The 20,377-nt window shown below is 48.1% G+C and overlaps 2 protein-coding genes across 2 annotated transcripts in view; one reads left to right on the top strand and one right to left on the bottom strand.

Moving 5' to 3' along the window:
- Positions 1-12,644, top strand: part of SLA2 (Src like adaptor 2) — a 29,213-nt gene extending 16,569 nt beyond the window's left edge. The window contains exons 6-8 of the mRNA XM_027558617.1: positions 8,796-8,945; positions 9,680-9,812; positions 10,201-12,644. Of these exons, the coding sequence (XP_027414418.1) occupies positions 8,796-8,945; positions 9,680-9,812; positions 10,201-10,366 (449 nt within the window). The 3' untranslated portion in view covers positions 10,367-12,644. The remainder of the gene's footprint in view (positions 1-8,795; positions 8,946-9,679; positions 9,813-10,200) is intronic.
- Positions 11,347-18,815, bottom strand: LOC113903065 (uncharacterized protein RAB5IF homolog). Its single transcript, XM_027558622.1, has 4 exons — positions 18,474-18,815; positions 16,480-16,583; positions 13,082-13,211; positions 11,347-11,891 (listed from the first exon to the last, which is right to left on the bottom strand). Exons 1-4 carry the CDS (start codon positions 18,585-18,587, stop codon positions 11,850-11,852), a joined length of 390 nt encoding a protein of 129 aa, XP_027414423.1. The 5' UTR covers positions 18,588-18,815; the 3' UTR covers positions 11,347-11,849.
- Positions 18,816-20,377: the final 1,562 nt, after the last annotated feature.

Genomic DNA, 20,377 nt, shown 5'->3' on the forward strand with positions numbered 1-20,377 from the left:
TGTGCCAGAGGTCAGCGCCAGGACCAGGCCCCACGAGCACCACCCTCTTACCTTCCTACTGTCCTCCTGTGTGTTGATACTCTGTTGAGCATAAGAGATTGATGAGCCGTACACACTTCCCCCCTGAGGGGCTCACCTCTGTGTGTTCTGTCAGCTGAGAAATGCCTAAAAGCATCTTCTCCGAGTCAGGCCTGCTAAATTGTGGTTCCTGCCCTCAGGCTCCAGACAGTTGAGGGGCCAAGGTGCAGCATCCTCCAGACTCTTAGCTTCTCAGAAGTCTCAGTGGAAGTTCAGAGCTTTTAGTCTAATCTCACACTACTGTGGACCCCTCCCCTCCTCCTGGCATCATCGTCAGAACACCTGGGAGAACATGTGCCTGGCCCCACAGGTCACTGCAGGCCAGCCTGTGACACTGGCGAAGCCTGCCTGAGCTTCCAGCAACCCCAGGACCTTGCCTTTTCCCCCGTGGGTCTCCCAGTGGCCCTGCACCAGCCGCAGCTCCCACAGCCTGGCTCCCAGCCCACTGCCTACCAAAATGCTCCATGAACAAACACTGCTTGTTCTTTCCATGCTGCATCCTTGCACACAAGCCTCCCTCGGCCTGGAGAGCCCCCTCCTCCGTTCTTCCTCTTGGCCAACGCCTACTCATCCTTCACAACCCACTGCAGTGTCGCGTCCCCGGGTTGTTTGCCACCTTTTGCTCTCAATTCCCATAGCCACCTGAAAAGACCTCTTCTGTAGCCGCAATACATTTATTTCTTAAAACGAAGTCAGGTGTGTGGTCTAAGAGCAGGGGAACTAAACATAAGGATGAGGACCATAAAGGAAAATTCTGGCTGAGGCATGTGCCAGTGAGACATCCCTGGCACATGCCCCACAAAACGTGCCCCAGAGAACGAAGTTCTGATTACCTGTGTCCGGGGCTCACGCAGTGCCAGCTCCTGCTCAACAGATATTTACTGGATAAATGGATGAGTGAATGAGTGCATATATGTATGTTGAGGGGAGGAGAGAGGGTGAAGAACCAGGGTAGGGTAGACTGCCCCCTCACACCATGTGTGCTCAGCAGTTAGAGTACAAATGGTGGCAAGGACTCCTCGAGTCTGCTTTTAATCATGCCTGTGTCCAGTGTTCATCACTGAGATTCAGTAATTCATTCAGCAAATTCTGCATGGTGACTCGGTGCCAGCCGCTGTTAAAAGTAGCGGGGATTCAACAACAGAAAAAGCAAGATACCTGCCCACAGTTTAGTTGGCAGCGTGGATAGTGAACAAATAGTCATTATGCGTCTGATCATGGCAAGTGCCCTGGAGTAGGAAATGGCAACCCACTCCAGTGTTCTTGCCTGGAAAATTCCATGGACAAAGGAGCCTGGTGGGCTGCAGTCCATGGGTTTGCAGAGTCAGACTCGTCTGAACACACACAGCAGCCCGGCAAGTGCCACAGAGAAACTAAAGCGGTAATTAGGAGGAACCAAGTCAACAGGCGCGTCCTCTGCGGGAGGCAGGTGTGCACCGGGAGCAGATTCAAGGTCACCCAAAGTCAGGTCACACAAGGTGTTGCCAGGGTGAGGGCTTCCGATTTATTTTAAATGTGACAGGGTTCTAAGCAGGGGAGTGACATGATCTGATCCCTATACTGTGCAAAGAGAGGCTCTGGCAGGGGATGAGGTGAAAGTGGGAAGCCACAGTAAGAAGTGGTTGGTTTCCAGATTTGTTCTGAACGTAGCCAGTACATTCAGGTTTTTCTGTAGGGCTGGAAGGGAGATTAAGAGAGAATGGAAGCTCTGAGGGATGATGCTGGGGTTCAGTTCAGTTCAGTCACTCAGTTGTGTCCAACTCTTTGCAACTCCATGAATCGCAGCATGCCAGGCCTCCCTGTCCATCACCAACTCCCGGAGTTCACTTAAACTCATGTCCATCGAGTCGGTGATGCCATCCAGCCATCTCATCCTCTGTCATGTCCTTCTCCTCATGCCCCCAATCCCTCCCAGCATTAGAGTCTTTTCCAATGAGTCAACTCTTCGCATGAGGTGGCCAAAGTACTGGAGTTTCAGCTTTAGCATCATTCCTTCCAAAGAACACCCAGGGCTGATCTCCTTTAGGATGGGCTGGTTGGATCTCCTTGCAGTCCAAGGGACTCTCAAGAGTCTTCTCCAACACCACAGTTCTGGGGTTAGGAGCTTAGTAATGGGTGAATCGTGTTGCTATTTTCTGAGATGGGAAGATGGTGGGCAAATAAATTAGAACCGTCCCTCGCGAGACTCACCGTTGGTTATATGATGGGTGGGGTAATGTTGAGGGAGAGCTGGGGCTTCTCCCAGGCAGAGAACAAGCTCTGGAGAGTTGTCCAAGTAGGAACTGAGTTGTAAAAGGAAGACTGGTGTTGACTCAGGTGGAAGAGTGTTCCATATAAAGGGAACAATGTGAGCAAAGAGGCAGAGAACGGATCAGGAGTACTGGATGCTTGCTATATGCCAAACCCTGCTGAATGTTTTATCTACTTTACCATCTGAATCCTTGTGGCAATCTCCTGAGACAGGGACAATTATGATCCCCCTTTATAGATGAAGAAACAAATCTGAGAGGTCAAATAATGTTTTAGAGACACAAGTAGGGTTATAGTATGCAGGGGTGTTATAGGGTGTGACTCTATGGGATATGAACCCAGACAGTCCAAGTTTAAAAGATAGCCTAAAGCTGAGAGACAGCAGTAGATATTTGGGACTGGCTGCAGCGTGCAGTGAGATGGGCCAGCAAGGTACCAGGCACACGGACCAGTCGCAGATGCCTTGGTAGGAGGCCTGTCCCCACATGGGGTTGACAGAGCGTATTATCTCTGAGTCTACCCGTCAGGTTCTCAGTGTGGCTGTCAGGACCCTTCCTGGTTCTGGTAACTGTGGTTACAGTGGCCAAGATGGGGTGGCTAGAGAACCAGGCCCCATAGAGGAACTTGGTCACTTAGTTCAGCTCACTGGTTGGCCTCCAGAGACTATTTTCAGATATGTAGCCCTTTCCCAACCAGAGTACTTTTTCAGGGTGACAACACAGCTCCAGAAGAGATATTTCTCTTTAAAAAAAAAAAAAACTTGTTACTTTTGGCTGCTCTGGGTCTTCATTGCTGCAAAGACTCTCTGTCGTTGTGGTGAGCAGGGGCCACTCTTTGCTGCAGTGCTCGGGCTTCTCATTGCAGTGGCTTCTCTCGTTGCAGAGCACAGGCTCTAGGTGAGCAGGCCTCGGTGGGTGCAGCGCACGGGCTCAGTAGTTGTGGTACATGGGCTTAGTTGTTCTGTGGCATGTGGAATCTTCCCTGACCAGGGATTGAACTGGTGTCCCCTGCATGGACTCTCAGGCAGGTGGACTCTCAGCCGCTGGACCACCAGGGAAGCCCCAGAAGAGATTCTTAAACATAAAAAGTCAAGGTGTCTCCAGAGTCAAGTAGAAGACAAAGAAAAGGAAGCAGGGACCCTACTCCATACTTCTCAAAGAATACTGACTTCGTAGCCTGAAGCCTTGCTAAATTCACTTATTAGTTCTAGTAGGTTTTTTGTAGGTTCCTTAGGATTTTCTACAATATGATCACACATTATCGATAAATAGTTTATTTTCCAACCCATAGACCTTTTGTTGTTTTTTCTTGTCTTGATTGCACTCGCTACGACCTCTAATATATAACAAGTAAAGCTGTAAGAGCATTCTTGCTCTGTTCTTAATCTTAGAAGGAAAAATTTAGTCTTTCCCATTAAGTATGATGTTACTTACAGATTTTTCACAGATCCTCTATGTCAGGTTACGAGGACGTACCCTTCTGTGATAGCAGTATAGTTCCCCAATAATGTCTAGGTCCAAATCCCTGAAACCAGTGACTGTGAATTACCTTACATTGCGAAAGAGAGTTTGTTGATGTGACTAAGGGTTTTGAGATGGGGAGATTATGCTGGATTATCCAGATGAGCCCAGTGAAATCACAAGGGTCTTTACAAGAGGGAGGCAAGAGGGTAAGAATAAAGATGGAATAAGGGGCCATGAACTAAGGAATGCAGGTGGCTTCTAGACACTGAAAAGGCAAAGGAAGGGGTTCTCCTCTAGAGGCTACAGAGGAAATACAGGCTTGCTGATACCTTGATTTTTGTTTAGTGAAACCCATTTCAGGATTTTGACCCCCAGCATTGTAAAATAATCCACTCTTGTTGTTTTAAACCTCTAAATATATGGTAACTTGTTACAGCAGCCATAGGAAACTATTACATCTTCTATTTGTAGTTTTATTTTTTAAAAATCATAATTGAACTGTGTCATATTATTTTTCTACATTTCTCCAGATGATCGTTCCCCGCCCCGCCCCATTTATTCTACTAATATAGTGAGTTAACACTGATGTTCAATTTTTAAATCAACTTGTATTCCTGGGATAAAGTCAATTTAGTCATATTGTGTTATCATTTTTATATATTTCTGGGTACAGTTTGCTAACAGTGTGTTAAGGATTTTTTTGTCTATATATATATGTGTGTGTGTGTATGTATGTGTGTGTATATATATATATATATAAGGGATATTGGTCTATAGTTTTCTTATAACGTTTTTAGCTGGTTTATATAGCAAGTTAATTGGTGATCTCATGAAATGGGTAGGAAAATGCTGCCTTCTATATTTTAAGAGAATTTGTGTAAAATTGAAATTATTTCTTCTTAAATGTTTGATAGGACTCACTAGTAAAGCCATCTGGGCCCAGAGTCATCTTTGCAGCAAGTTTTAAAATTATGAATTCAACTTCTGCAATAGATATAGGTCTATTCAAATTTTCTATTTCTTGCATCAGTGTTGGTAATTTGTGTCGTCTAAGGATTTGTCCATTTCACCCACGTTGTAGAATTTGTTGGCATAGTTGTTCATGCCCTTATCCTTTTAATGTGTGTAGGATCTCTTCTATGGTGATGTCCCCTCTTCCTGATGTTGGCAATGTATGTGTGTGGTTTTTTCCTTTTTTTCTTGATCAATCTAGCTCAAGGTTTATCAATTTTATCAATCTTTTCAAAGAATCAGCATTTGATTTTTCTCTGTTTTCTATTTTTTATTTCTGCTTTATTTCCTTCTACAAAAATTTATTTTTTCCAGCTTTTTAAGGTAGAAACTTTATTTTATGCCTTTTTCTTGAAATGTAAGGTTTAAAGCTACAAATGTACTTTCAAGTCCTGATTTAGCTGAGCTCACAAAATTTTCTTTGGTTAAAAATATTTTCTAGTTTTGCTTGTAATTTCCTCAATCTCTGGGTTATTTCCAAGTATCTGGGAATTTTCCACATATCTTTTTGTTATTAATTAATTTATAATTTAATTGTTGTAGTCAGGAACTATACCTTTAATTATTTCAGTACTTTTAAATTTGTTTTTATGGCCCAGTCTACAGTCTGCCTTGAATATTCCATGTGCATTTGTTGGGTCCAATGTTGGCTAATTAAGCCAAATGGGCTGATTGCATTGTTCAACTATTCTATTTCCCTACTGATTTTCTATCCTATCAAGTACTGAGAGAGGAGTGTTGAAATCTCCAGTTATGATTATGGACATCTCTTTCTTCTGTTAATACTCTCGGCTTTGCTTCTGTGTCTTTAATCTCTGTGATTGAGTGCATGCAAATGCAGGACATCCTCTTATCTCTGATAATATTGTTGGTCCTGAATTCTACTTTTCTGGTATTAATATAATCACTCCAGCCTTCCTATGATTAATGTTTGAATGATACATATTTTTCATCTTTTACTTTTAGCCTGTGTTTTAAAAGTCAAAATGTGTTTATCAAGTAGTTGTATTGGTTTTTAAATATATATTTATTTATTTGGCTACATGGGGTCTTAGTTGTGGCATGTGGGATCTGGTTCTCTGACCAGGACTCGAACCCAGGCCCCCTACATTAGGAGCTCAGAGTCTTAGCCTCTGAGCTAAGGGAAGTCCCAAGTAGTTGTATTTTTAAAATACAGTTTGAAAATCTCTGCCTTTTCATGGAGTATTTAGACCATTTCCTCAAAGTAAAAGCTTCCTAAAACCAAGCAGTGCCTGTGCTTTGGGAAATTCCCTCCTGCATACCGTTGGCATTCCACAGGGAAAGGTTAAGTGACAGGGCCACTGCCTCTTCTTCCAGGTTCTCTGTGCCAGTCTTCTCATCTGTAAAGTGGGGATAATTGTACCTACCTCATAGGGTGGTTAGAATTATATCCCATATAAAAGGTGCATAGTAAGCACTCAATAAATGAAAGCTACAGATAGCTTTAGATCCTTAGACAGTAATAATAGATTATTACCATTATACCACTAAAAAACCCTCTTCCTGTTTGGCTTTAAAAAAAATAATTTTATTTATCTATTTTTGACTGATCTGGGTCTTCTTTGCTGCACATGGGCTTTCTCTAGCTGTGGATGCTCTTCACTGCGGTGTGTGGGCTTGTCCTTGTGGTGGCTCCTCTTGTCGCAGAACACAGGCTCAAGGCACGCGGCTTCAGAAGCTGCAGCATGTGGCTCAGCAGCTGCAGCTCCCGGGCTGTAGAGCACAGGCTCAACAGTTGTGGCACACGGGCTTAGTTGCTCCTCGGCATGTGGGATCTTCCCGGATCAGGGGTCAAACTCATGTCTCCTGCAATGGCAGGGGAATTCTTTACCACTGAGCCACCAGGGGAGCCCCCCTTTCGCTTTGATGAAGTGTTGACTGAAGAAATGAATCCCACGTTATAGAGAGCTCTCATATGTATCCTCATCTGCTGAAAATTACTATTCTAGGCCTGATTTTATACAGTTACAATTTTATATAGTCCTTTTTTCCTCTCTTTTTTAACCATGGCCAGTTATCTGTTTTTTGTTGAAACCTATCATCTGTATACTTTAAACATTTGCATTTTCATTTTATATAAATTATCTCTCAATAAAGTTTATTTTAAAAACTAAAACAGGCAACTCCTTGGTGGCCCAGTGGTTAGGATTCTGGGCTTTCACTGCTATGGCCCAGCTTCAGTCCCTGGTCTGGGAACTGATATACCACAAGCCACATGGCATGGCCAAAACTACCAGTTCAGTTCAGTTCAGTTCAGTCGCTCAGTCGTGTCCGACTCTTTGCGACCCCATGAATCGCAGCACGCCAGGCCTCCCTGTCCATCACCAACTCCCAGAGTTCACTTAAACTCACGTCCATCGAGTCAGTGATGCCATCCAGCCATCTCATCCTCTGTCATCCCCTTCTCCTCCTGCCCCCAATCCCTCCCAGCAACAGAGTCTTTTCCAATGAGTCAACTCTTCGCATGAGGTGGCCAAAGTATTGGAGTTTCAGCTTCAGCATCAGTCCTTCCAATGAACACCCAGGACTGATCTCCTTTAGGATGCACCACCCCACTAAAAAAAAAAAAAACTGGAAAAATTCTGTCACTTGCATCAGTGTATATAACATTCATGTATGAAGCTCCAATACTTTGGCCACCTGATGCAAAGAGCCGCCTCATTGGAAAAGACCCTGATGTGGGGAAAGATTGAAAACAAAAGAAGAGGGCAGCAGAGGACAGGATGGTTATATATCTACTCAGCGGACATGAATCACTGACTCAATGGACAGAATTTGAGCAAACTCCAGGAGATAGCGGAGGACACCAGACACTGGCATGCTACAGTCCATGGGGTCGCAAAGAGTCGGACACGACTTAATGACTGCACAACAGCAATAGGTTAAAGACTAATAAAAGCAACACCCATGTGCCCACCTATCAGCGTAGGTGGGCAACTGTGCATCATTACCTTTGAAGCCCCCTGCCTGCTTCACTGTTGATCAGTTTCTTTTTTTCCTAGCTTTGCCACACATGCAATATAGTCAATATAGTCTTGGCTGCCTCTGAACTTTATATAAATAGAATCATACTGACTGTATGCTTCTGTGACTTGCTGTTTCTGCTCATTATTTTAAACATTTACCTATGCTTGTGTGCATGGTGGTTATTAACTTTTACTACAGAATAGTGGGGCTTCGCTGGTGACTCAGATTGCAAAGAATCTGCCTGCAACACAGGAGACCTGGGTTTGACCCCAGCACCAGGAAGATCCCCTGGAAAAGGAAATGGCAACCCCACTTCAGTATTCTTGCCTGGAAAATTCCATGGACACACAAGCCTGGAGGCCAATAGTCCATGGGGTCACAGAGAGTCGGACACTACTGAGCGACTAACACTGTCACTGAATAGTGTTACTTTCTAGAATCTACCATTCTCTTGAGTGCATATGGGCTGTTTGCAGTCTGGGGCTTTTCTGAACAGTGCTGCTCTGAATATTTTTGGTTTTGTATTGGCAAGGGATCATGCTGGGATGGAACCACTGGGTTGTGAGGTATGGGCACGTTCAACTCGACTAGTTAATGCCAGCTGTTTCCAAAGTAGCTTATACTGACTTACCTTTTTACCAGCAGGCTAAGAATTCCTTTTTCTCTGCATCCTTGCTGACATCTACTGATCACATTCTAAAACACTTCCGTCCACTTGGGTCTTTATAAGAACAGCCAACACTTAATGCTCACTTCAACTGTGGCAGGCCCTGTTCTGAGCACTCTGTGTGCATGATCTCATTTCATCCTCACGAGACCCTAGCTGTTACGAATGCGTTGTCATTTGTGAACAAGAGAGCACGTCTTTGTCTTTCCCCTCTGCCTCCCCTTCTGTCTGAGCCTGGTGGCCACTCTCTGCGGCCATTTCACACGTTCCTTCTCCCATCCTAGGCAGGGCTGGGTCCCAGCACGGCCTTAGTCCCACCCAGAGCCTTTCCTCCTCAGGCTGTTACTCCCTGTCGGTCCGCCTCAGCCGCCCTGCGTCCTGGGACCGGATCAAACACTACAGAATCCAGCGCCTGGACAACGGCTGGCTGTACATCTCACCGCGCCTCACCTTCCCCTCACTCCTGGCCCTGGTGGACCACTACTCTGGTACGGCCGGCCTCCGCCTCATACGAGAGTAGATGGGGATTTGGGCTTTGGGGGCAGTCAGCCATCTCTCGGACAATTTACCTGCTGGAGAGTATCCAGACAGAAGAGGGACCGCCCCTTTCTCCACGCCAGTCCCTGTGCCAAGAAACGCAGCCTGGGAGCCCCGGCTTCATCTCACACCAGCAGAGCCACTCAGATGTCCTGTGGGTGTGTAGGCCAGTACCTCACTGACCACTGTGGTTCTGAGTCAAGGTCCCCCACGGCTGGCACAGTTCTCTCTGCAGGAATTAGGCCCACAGCTGTTGTTACTGTAGAATTTAGTCAATTCTCAGCATCTTCTGGTGCCTATCCTGTAACAGCACAGTGTCAGAGGCAGAGAGGAAAGACCACTGCTGAGAAAACTGATCAGGGGCTTTCTGGACAGCTGTTCCAGGCAGCAGATACTGACCGAACAAGTGGAGACTGATCATCCCTTAGCTTTCTTCTTTCCAAAGCACTTTCCTAATCAGAAAACTGGGGCTCAGAGAGGTCCCTCAACTTACCCAAAGTCACACAGTAAATTAAGTCTCCCTGGTTAGCCCAGAATCTTTGACTGCATCTCGGCTTCCTGATGAACAGTCTGGGGCTCCCCTCCCACTAGCCAAGTGTGGAAGGCTGTCAGGGTGAGGGTGGTTGGTTGGCGAGGGAAACGGGGCTGGAGTCGGCCAGGTCAAAGGTCTAGGTCTCTTCCTCAGAGCTGGCGGATGACATCTGCTGCCTCCTCAAGGAGCCCTGTGCCCTGCGGAGGGCTGGCCCACTCCCTGGCAAGGCCATACCCCCACCTGTGACTGTGCAGGCGACACCACTCAACTGGAAAGAGCTGGACAGGTGAGGGGCTCCTGCAAGGGGAAGTGGAACAGAGTTAGAAGGACCCGCCCCTGGGAACCTGGACTGGGGGCGTCACCTTCAGGGACACCTGGGAGCCACCGAGCATCATCTGAACTCAGAGGCCAGCCCAGGCTCAGCCGGTCTGCTGGGGGGACCAGCAGGGATGCCAAAGCGGGCATGGATACTAGGCATGCCTGGACACCAAGGTGGAGGGACAGACAAGATGGGATACAAAAGAGTACCAGGCCTGAGTGAGGTCACGCAGGGGTCTGATCTGACAGGGAACAGGAAACCAGGGGGTTTTCAGCAGGTTCTGAGAGCAGGGACTGGGTGGCAGGGGCGGGGAGGAAGCGGAGGCTCCCGACCCAGCTCTGTCCCTTCTCCACAGCTCCCTCCTGTTCTCTGAAGCATCTGCTGCAGGGGAGGAGTCCCTCCTCAGTGAGGGGCTCCGGGAGGCCCTGAACTCCTACATCAGCCTGACTGATGACACCTCCTTGGACGATGCCAAGGCCGAAAGCAGACGGCGAAAGGGTAACCAAGGCTGCGGCACCTAGAGCCCCATCTCAGCTCAGCCTGAGCAAGCACCCCAAACGCAAGGCGGCACGAAGGGGAAGGGAGGGCTGGGGTACAGAGGCACATCCAGGGGCCTAGCAGTATCCTCTGTTCCTTCCCCTCTTAGCCCTAAGAAATCACTTAACCTCCTCTCAGCGTGATGACTTGGCCTACAACCTCTAGTTCAAAGTCTGGAGCAGTTAAAAACAGGGCCAGGACTCCAAAAAGAGACCAGATGTCCTCTGGGGTCTGACCCAGTCAATTCCTGAGTTTGGGATTTCCAGTGTCATCTCCTGCCTGTCGAGAGTCATTTTCCATCCCACAACTCCTCCCACAAGATAGAAAACCACCACCAGCATCAAGGTGGAAAAAGTAACCATTTAAAGAAAACTGACCAGTCTCACTCAGAATGCTACCACACCTCTGAAGGTAGGACTGTGGCCTGGAAGGAACAGGAAAGCAGAGGGAATAGGTGGCTTAAACAGCAGCAGAACCTGGGCTGGCCAGCTCCCACCTGACCGCCAAGCCAAGAGCAAGACCCCTGACAGTCCAGGTCCTCCACATCCCCGTTAAGCCCCTTCTTGGGACAGTCCTAGCTCTCAGGTCTGTTTCATTGTGTGGCTCATCCTTTGAACCTGACTACGCTTTTCTGGCTACAGCAGCCTCGCCACCTTGTGGCCAAATGCAAAACGACACCATCTGAGCCCAGCACACTGTGGTGAGGTTATAGGCACATTCTCTGGGCAGGGGCATCAGAGGGCGGGGAGCCCTCTCTCCACAAAGTCAAGGCCACCACCTGTACCAACTCCAGTCCTCCATTTCCCTGCTGCCCATGAAAGGAAAGGGGCCTGGCTGCAGCTGCTAAGTGAGCAGAGAGAAGAGGGAAGAAGGAAGGGGAGGGAAGGCCACTGCCTCTATTGCCCTGCTGGGTTCTGAAGCTAGAGTGGAGGTGGGAAAGGCTTTACCAGTATCATCAACAGGGTCTCAATTAAAGATCTGATTTATTCAAGTATCTGAAACATTCTACAATGAAAATCGTTATCAGATGCTGCTTGTACTGTTCTATGGACCATGCACATACTGCCATACTGTTTTCAGAAGACTTGATATGCCCATGATTGGTAGTTTAAAAACTGTACACCTGATGGAGAAGGAAGACAATTTAATGTTTCATCCAGATCCAGAGGTGCAGCAAATTAAAGGACAGCTCCAATTGGCAAACAGGTATCTCATGATGGTCTCCAAGAAGAAACGGTTGGCGATGGACAGTTCAAAAGTGCTTCTCCAAAAGGTGGATGGTTCTTTAAAAAGTTTCAGGTCGCAACCCTTGCAGAAGACACTGACGCCCAATACACTGATTCTCGGTCCAGGAAACACGGGTCTTCCAGGTTCCACGTGGCTGGGGAGCCCCCACCAATCGTGCTTCTGTGCTGTGACTAAGAGGGTCCTCTGGACCGGGCAGGGAGCAGGTGGGGCCAGGCGCCGTCAGTCATAGTGGACGGCAGTGTAGAAGATGATCCAGATGACCTAGACAGCAAAGAAGCGGTGTTTACAGGTCCCTTCACCGAGAGGGTCAACACGGGCTCCTACTCCACCAAACAGAAGTGTCCTAACAAAGTGCGCACAGTGGACTTCCCGGGGGCTAGCCAATGCGCGAGCTGCTTGGGGGCTTATATAATTTCACTGAAAACAAGATGTCTCCAGTAGAACCCAGGACCACCTTGCTGTACTCCCAAAGGACCCTGGACAAGTCTCTCCTCCTGTCATCAGTGCGAGGGCTTAGAGTTACAGATGTGGAAATGATGGAGATGAAGTCAACTGTACTGCTAGTAAGCGTTAGAATTAGCAACACGTCAAAGCAGAACTCATGTCATACCCTGTCAGCTTCATACCAGAGCAGAGGTTCTCAAACCTGACTGTCCTTGGCAATCTTCTGGGATCTTAAAAACATACAGAGATGCCCAGGTGCCACCTCCCAGAGATTCTGATTTCATTGGTCTGGGCTAGGGTCTGTAACTTTTAAAATATAACTTTGAGATGTAATTCATTGTTCATAAAGTTTACCTCTTTGAAGTATATATAATTCAGAGGTTATTCATATATTCGGAGTTGTGAAAACATTTTAGAGGATTTTCGTTACCCTGGAAACAACACCTCTTCCCGTTATCAGTTACTTTCCATTTCCCTTCCCACCCCTGTCCTAACAACCACTAATCTACTTTTTATCCATATGGGTTTGCCTCTTTTGAACATTTCACATAAACAGAATCATAACATGTGGCCTTTTGTGTCTGCATTTTTTTCACCTAGCACCATGTTTTCAAGGCCCATCCATGTTGGAGCCTGTACCAGTATTTCAGTCATCTTTATGGCCGAGTATTTTATCCAGCCATTTGTCAGGTGACGGCAAATGCAAAAAATTTTCATTTGGGGGCTATTATGAGTATATGTGTTAAATGTTTCCCAGTTTTCAATATGCAACCAGAGTTGAGAATTGGATGCAGACGTTGACAATGAGCCCTGCATTCACTCACTACAGGGAGACTGCACAGTGCATCACCCCACATCTTATTAACTCAAGAAAGGCCCTCCAGCCTCAGGAGTCTTGAAGAAACAGTACGCAAATCACACGATGTAACTATCAAAGGGCTCCCCTTGAATAACTGAGAGCTCTAGGAAATGCCAGACCTTGCTGTGACATCCTCAGTGACACATACCATGAACAAGGCAAACGACGTCATGAACCCTTCTTTCGTGAGCTCCCACGTGCCGCCGTATTCCTCCTCGTCTATCTGCAGGTAGTTGCTGAAGTAGACGTACAGGACGCCCGCGTTGATCAGGCAGAACCTGGAGCAAGGGAGGCAAGCACCGAGCATGAGCGGCAGGCGTGGAGGACCCCGAACTCCCACCGGCGCGGTCCAGCTCTGTCAGGGCTGGCAGCTGCAGTTAACCGTGTCGTGGGGGCGAATGAAATGATCCATGAAAACATACCCAGGTCCTCAGTGGAGCTGCCCGCTTGGTTGTGTTAGAGAAAAAAAAAAACACCTCTTTTTAGTTGATCAGCAAGCATATGTAAGTTCTCCTAGCCCCCTTGAAGTAAGACAGAAGGCTGATGAATAATCCCAAATAGGACCAGTTCCCGATGGCTCCAGGTAGTTCCAGCTCGGGAAGGGGGGTGGCCATGGAAAAGACCCATGTGAAGCTGCTGCTTCAAGGCCTAGTCGGGCACGCAGGGCATGGTAAGGCAGCCCCTGCATAATTCCCAATGGGAGGCAATTTCTGAGTGTTCACTGGCAGCTACTGCACTTAATGCAGAGATGAACATGGCAGTGCCAGCTGTTAGCTCACCATCTATGAGGGGGGCAAAAACAACAGTCAGAGTGGATTGAAACCAGAGGGTTCAGAAAGGTCTCTGACCCCCATCACATATGATTTAACTGGTGCAGGAATCAGAATACTGAGAAGAGTAACAGTACTATGCTCTACTGATCTCTTGGTACTGCAGCTGCGTAAAAGTAATATTCATAAAGTGACCAAAACTTCCTTTATGATCTTTCCTCTTATAGCACCTAATCTTAAGGGGGACTATATGCCTTAGGCCACACCCCTCTGAAGGCTGCAGTGGAAAATGCAAAGAGAACAAGTTCCTCCTGCTCTGCGGATGAGGATGAAGTGTGAGGTGCTGCAGGGCATGGTAGGGCAGTGTGAAGATAGGAGTGTTAATTCCTTGTGCAAGGTGGGGAGGGGGTGTGCTATAGACCTGAGGCTGTCTGAGCAAGGTGAGGTTGAGGCAGGGTGTGAGTAGTCACTGTGGGCTTTCTCAGGCTGGAAAGAACAGGAGTTGGGAGACTGGTTTAGACCTGTTTCAGGATATCAGTTCAAATAAAGTTTGAGGACAGGGACAGAGAAAATAGCTGAATGGGGAGGCGAGAAGCCCCGAAGGCTTCGCGCCTAAGTGCTTGGGATAAACATGGGTCCAGCAACAGAAGCAGGGAGTCAGGAAGAACAGATGGTTTTTCTTGGATACCACGCAAACTACAGTCCTTGGCTTCGCTATGTCATGACCACATCCTTATCTGCCACTAGAAATCTGGGGACCCAGCCAATCTGGCCACATCCCTCTGACAGCAGTTTCATTTTGGACAGGCTGAGTTAGTGGCTCTAGACAGAGCCTACTAATGGGACTTAGAAATGTCAGTGGGGCTCAGCTACTAAGCTCATTTAGAGTCTCCTACTGTAAAAGTGGTTGCTTAATGAGATGAAAAAGGGAAATACAAGTGAAAGAGACAAAGGCTGACGGGGAGAGAGAAAATGGCTGACACTGGGCCTGCCTGCCAAGGCACTTTCACTAAGTAGAAAGTGAAGTCATAGAAACACAGCATTTAAATGTCTGGTGGTCAAGGGGAAGGGGTCAGGAGAGGACTGGAAGTCTCCACACTGAGATTTAAGGATGGGCATCAATTCTATATTGTAAACAGGAGAGAACCACACAGCAAATGTATGGGCAAAGAGACAAGCATGCTGGATTGGGGCGGCGGGCGCCGGCTGTGTGTGTGTGTTAGTTGCTCAGTTGTGTCCGACTCTCTGCGACACCATGGACTGTAGCCTACCAGGCTGCTCTGTCCATGGGAGTCTTCAGGTAAGAATATTGGACTGAGTTACCATTTCCCTCTCCAGGGGATCTTCCCGATCCAGGGATCGAACTCGCATCTCCTGCACTGGCAGGCGGGTTCTTTACCACTGAGCCACCAGGGAACCCTGACTAGCGTGAGTCTTTGCTATATTATTCCCAGATTGGGTGACTTCAGAGAAGTCCCTCAGGGCGCCTATAAGACGAGACAGGTACAGGGGTTCAAACCACTGTTACCCTCTCCTAGAAAAGTGATCTGGGGAAGACAGGAGACTACTCTTTTTTGGCTCTTAGATTGCCTTCTGCCATCTCTGGCCATTTTCCTGGTATCTGCCTTTTTTTTCTCATAGTAAGCTCAAATGGGGCAACCAACATTCTAAAAATGTGGTGTGTATCTTCATACCATTTCCACCCTGAGAAGACCTCTATGAACCCCAAGTCCTGCCTGCATCTCATCATCCTCAATGAGTCCTCATCAAATGTCCACTCTGTCAAGAGTGAGTTGGAGGATAAAGCCTATGGTTTCCTTGGACAAACAGTTTGCTCAGCATCATAAATCAAAAACCCTCTTTAGCTGGGAGAGAGGACTGTACATTCCTTTTCGGTTACCTTCTGAGAAAACAGCCAACTCAAATGAGTTTGAAATGATTTCACACTTTTCACCCCAGAGTAAGGAAATAAGACATGTGATCACAACTAACACATCTACGTGATTTTCCAATGTTGAGGACTGACCGTTTGTATTCCCTGTGTGAAAAGAGAAAAGGCCAGAGGTTTGCCTGTCCATTTCTACCATAACTTGCCCACAACTCCCATCTTAAGACAATTCCCATGAATCTTTTTAAATCAACCTGGTGGGCATGCAGTGACTTCTTAACAAGTAGAGCGATGACCAGGGGCTGCTGTCAAATGCTGCCACTGGCCACAGGTGCACAATAAAGGAAGAAGGACCCAATCTCCTACTTTTTCACTGCCTTTAAAATGTAGGGACCTGGGGCTTCCATGGCAGTCCAGGGGTTAAGTGCTTCCACTGCAGGGGACACGAGTTCGATCCCTGGTCTGGGAACTAAGATTCTGCATGCCATGTGGCAAGGCCAAAAAAAAAGCAGAAACCCAAATCAACTTCTGCCAAAGCCAAGATTCAGGACATCCAGCACAGTGCACAGGGGAGGGATCATCAGGTACAGGAGCTCTTCCACCTCCCAAACTTGCCTAGACAACAAAGGGCATGTCAGAACTAGATGCCTGTTATCAACAGGCAATATAGCAACCGCTTGCATGAGGTCACTAGGGACCCATGAATGAATAAACTAACCAGATCTTCGTAAAGGTAACATGCCTGACCAAGATATCCCCAGGCCTGCTGAACTGAGGAGTGCTGCATCAGACCCAGGAGGGCCATCATGGGGCCAGTTTTTTGCTTTAGTTATTACACACAAATACACACACAGAAACCTAAAAATACAAAAAAAACCCAAGACTTACCCTGCTATTCCCAAGAAACCTCGCAATGGTAACACTCCCCAAATGACACCTAGGACCACAGCAATGATCTGTCGGAACCAGTAGATCACATCTAGAAATTCATCCTATAGAAAAAAGAGAGAATGTATGCATTATCTGGAGGGGGTACCACAAGAGAACCTTTTGTAACAGGTGAGAAACAGAAAATATTTCTGCTAAACTCATCTTCCAGAGAAATTTCCCCCCAAAGCAATGGTATTTGGTTCTCCAATCTCTACATCTTCTTCTTATATTAAATTGTGGTTTAAAAAAATGATATATATTTACTTATCTTGGGACTTCCCTGGTGGCTCAGACAGTAAAGAATCTGCCCGTAATACAGGAGGCACAAGAGACGTGGGTTTGATCCCTGGGTCGGGAAGATCCCCTGGAGAAGGAAATGGCAACCCACTCCAGTATTCTTGTCTGGGAAGTCCCATGGATAGAGGAGCCTGGTGGGCTCCAGTCCATGAGGTCACAGAGTCAGAGAGTCTCTTGTAACAGGTGAGGAACAAGTTTAGCAGAAAAGCTTTCTGCTAAACTCATCTTCCAGAGAAAATTTCCCCCAAGACAATGGTATTTGGTTCTCGAATTCTTCTTGTACTAAATTGTGGTTTAAAAAAAGATGATATATTTACTTAAGTGATGGCTTCCAGGGTGTTGTGCTCTAGATAAGAATTTTAGAAAAATCACTTACTTTTTTTCCCCCAGAAGCTACAAAAATGAAATCGCTGTGACAGTAACTGAGCTACTGGCCAGTTACCTGACCTGGGGATACCTGGACAGACTAGCCACAGGCGGAAGGGCTGACTGTGATCAATTCACTACCACTTCCCCACACAAGGAATTCTGAGTAAGTCACAAAGGAGAGGTTGAATTAGAAACAAAAGTGAAGAAGGTGCCAGCACATCTAATTTTCATACAAGAACATGGAAGATTCAGGTTTCCGACCTTCCCTGGACTGCAGAAACCAGCCCTTACACAAAGAAAGAAGACATGACACAGCAAATCAGAAAGGTTTTACAACAGCTGGGCAGGACAAGGGCGCTTTCAGGAAGTACCTCCCATTCACCCCCGCCCTCTTACAGGAACCCCAGGAAAACCTATTTCATCATTCCAAAAAAAAAAAAAAAAGGGAAAGATTGCAGGTATAACAATCTTTTCAGGCCAACTGGAATCAAGCTATTTGCAATAGTTCCTTGCCCACCATGGAGCAGAGGTGGGAAAGTGCTCACACTCAGATCTTCTGAATGCATGTGACCAGTAAGGACATCTTGAAGTTCCCCAGCCATTCCTCACACACATTTGGTGGTGTCTCCTCGACCTCTACTCCTCACCACACGCATGCACTAACGCTCACCCATGAAAGGTGGTTTCAGTCTCCCCTCTTAACTCTCACCCTTATTAGGGTATTCAGTTTTCTCATTCGACAGGAAAGCAATGGCAGCTCACCTTTAGTGAGCCTCACTATGTGCTAAGCACTTTAACGCAGCAGGTACCCCACTTCAGAGTTTTTCTGAGACTCAAGTGAGATGATACACAGAGAGAACCGGACACATAGTAAGTATTCAATAGAAGTCTGCTCTAGTTACTGCTCCTGCCAACGACGCTGGTACAACATCAGTCACTTACTCAAGATCCTGCTGGCACTAAAAGGCGGAGATGGAATCGAACTCAGCTCTGCCTTGTCGTTCAGGCACGCGACCTGCCTGCGGGGACATCTCCTCCGCCCTTCCTTGCGGCTTCCCGAGTGACCTAGGCGATTTCACCCTTCGACCACCCTGTGATGAGCCCCGAGCCTGACAGCTGGGCCCGCGCAGTTCGCCCCGCCACCCTTGGGCCACCCGTCCCGCCACCCCGAACACTCGGCCGGGCCCGGACCGAGGCAGGGGTAGGGGCCAGGATCGGGCCTGTCCTTTCGTCCCCGAGTCCCAGCTGGCTCCTCGAACGTGCGCCCCCGCTAGTCCCCACCGCACCTTGTCTTCCCAGGCCGCGTCGCTCCGCAGCACCTTGCTCCAGACAGAGACTTTGAGGGCCCCGTTGGCCAGCTGCAGCTGAGACGGCTCCTCCTTCCGCCGCCCGCCGCTCATCCTCCCGTCGCGCCGCCCGGGCCGGGCCTGGGGCGCGCGGGCCGATCTAAAAGGGGTCGGGGTCTGGGGTCGCGGGTCACGGAGCGCGGGTCGGCGGTGGCGGCGACAGCGACAGGCTCAGCGGATCGTTTCAGCGGCGCCCCTCCGGCAGCCTGCACTTGGCCAAACACCCGGGCTCTGTTGGCTCGGCAGAGACCAGGCGCGCGGAAGGCGGAGCCACGCAGCGCCGCGCGTCCTCCTCCCGCCGACGTGCACACGCAGCCAATCCACGGCCGCGCAGCTGTCCGAGCGCAAGAACAGACGCCGCTTCGGCGCAAGCGCACTATGCGCGGGGACGTGACGGCAAGCTTCCGCTGACCCCGCAGTAAGGTGAGAGGGAAGGGACAATCTTGGTAACGAAGACGCCATGAGCGCGAGGAGGCTCGGTGGAAGCATAAAAACGATGTCACCGAGGAAAGCGAGGTTAAACAGGAGCTTCATCCAATCCGCCACAGCATGTCTCTCGAGCAGCGGGGCAGAACACGGCCCTGCCTTACCCGAGGCGTCCTTTGGAGCCCAAGCCTTGCTGCCCGGGGGGCCCCAAGTTGCCCCTCAGGTTTTAGCCCTTGCTTTAACCTTGCAAGTCCCTTAGGACCTTGTTCAGAAAGTTCATTGTTTTGTGTAGTAGTAACTTTAGTGTCTCTTCATGCCTAGCGGCCTCTTTTGACAGATGTGACCCCTGAGATCCAAAGAGGGGAAATGATTTTTTAAGGCTTTCGAGCGTGTTGGAACCAGCTGAGGACTCCTTAGGGGAGAAAGGTGGCATCAGAATATCTGAGCATTCTTCCAGCGAGCGTGTCCTTGCTACGCGCTTGGTTAGTAGTTCACAAGTGTGGTTCTGGACCAGCAGCAGGTGCATTACCTGGGAATTCGATTAGATTCACATTCTCAGATCCCACTCAGACCCATTGAATCAGAAAGTCTGGGGCGGGGCCCATAATCAGAGTTTCAGCCAGCCCGCCAGGTGGTGCCCTGCGCACAGTGTACAAAGTAACAGGCACATGGGTCCTGTGTGGTGGGTTTATAGAGCCAAAGTAACTTGCTCTGAATCACTCAGCTAGTATCTGGGTCTGTCTGATTTCAAAGTCTGCACCCTGGGGAGTTTCCTGCAGGTCCAGTGGTTAGAACTCGATATGCTTTCTCTCCCCTGGAATCTGGTTCAATCCCTGGTACCTGAACAAAGACCCCGCAAACTAGAGGGGCACCAAAGATGATACACACTTCACCAGACATTACTTTGTCCACACCCGGTGGCATGGCCATATACCTGACATGGGTGTACACCTTTCGTCCTCACTTTCACATTATGAGCCCTCCCTCCTCTGAACCATCTCCCCTATGCAAACCTAGAGTAAAGCCTAACCAGCTCACTCCAGTTTGGACATGCATCACTGATATAAAACCTATTCTACAGACTCCCTGATGGCATGCAGTGCTGGAGATAGATCATTCTATCACAGACTGTTGGAAGAATACCTGGCCTGGAGTCAGAGACAGAAAAAGTAAGTTTTTAGCCTGCTGGGTCTAGTGGCAGAGGATTGTAATGGGGAATCTGATCTGGGCTGTTAGGGAACTGAACTCGGAGGGAAGAGTAGGAGTTAAGATGAGGAAGAGGGAGGGGAAAGGAGGAGAGTATTCCAGGAGATGAAACCACGTCTGCTATTGGTGAGGAATAAATCCACAAGTTAGGGAGGGAAGGGGAGGCTCGTGCTGAATAAGCTTCTTCCAGTTTTATTGAAAAATGATGTGCG

This window comes from Bos indicus x Bos taurus, chromosome 13, assembly GCF_003369695.1.
Source record: "Bos indicus x Bos taurus breed Angus x Brahman F1 hybrid chromosome 13, Bos_hybrid_MaternalHap_v2.0, whole genome shotgun sequence".
NCBI lineage: Eukaryota > Metazoa > Chordata > Mammalia > Artiodactyla > Bovidae > Bos > Bos indicus x Bos taurus.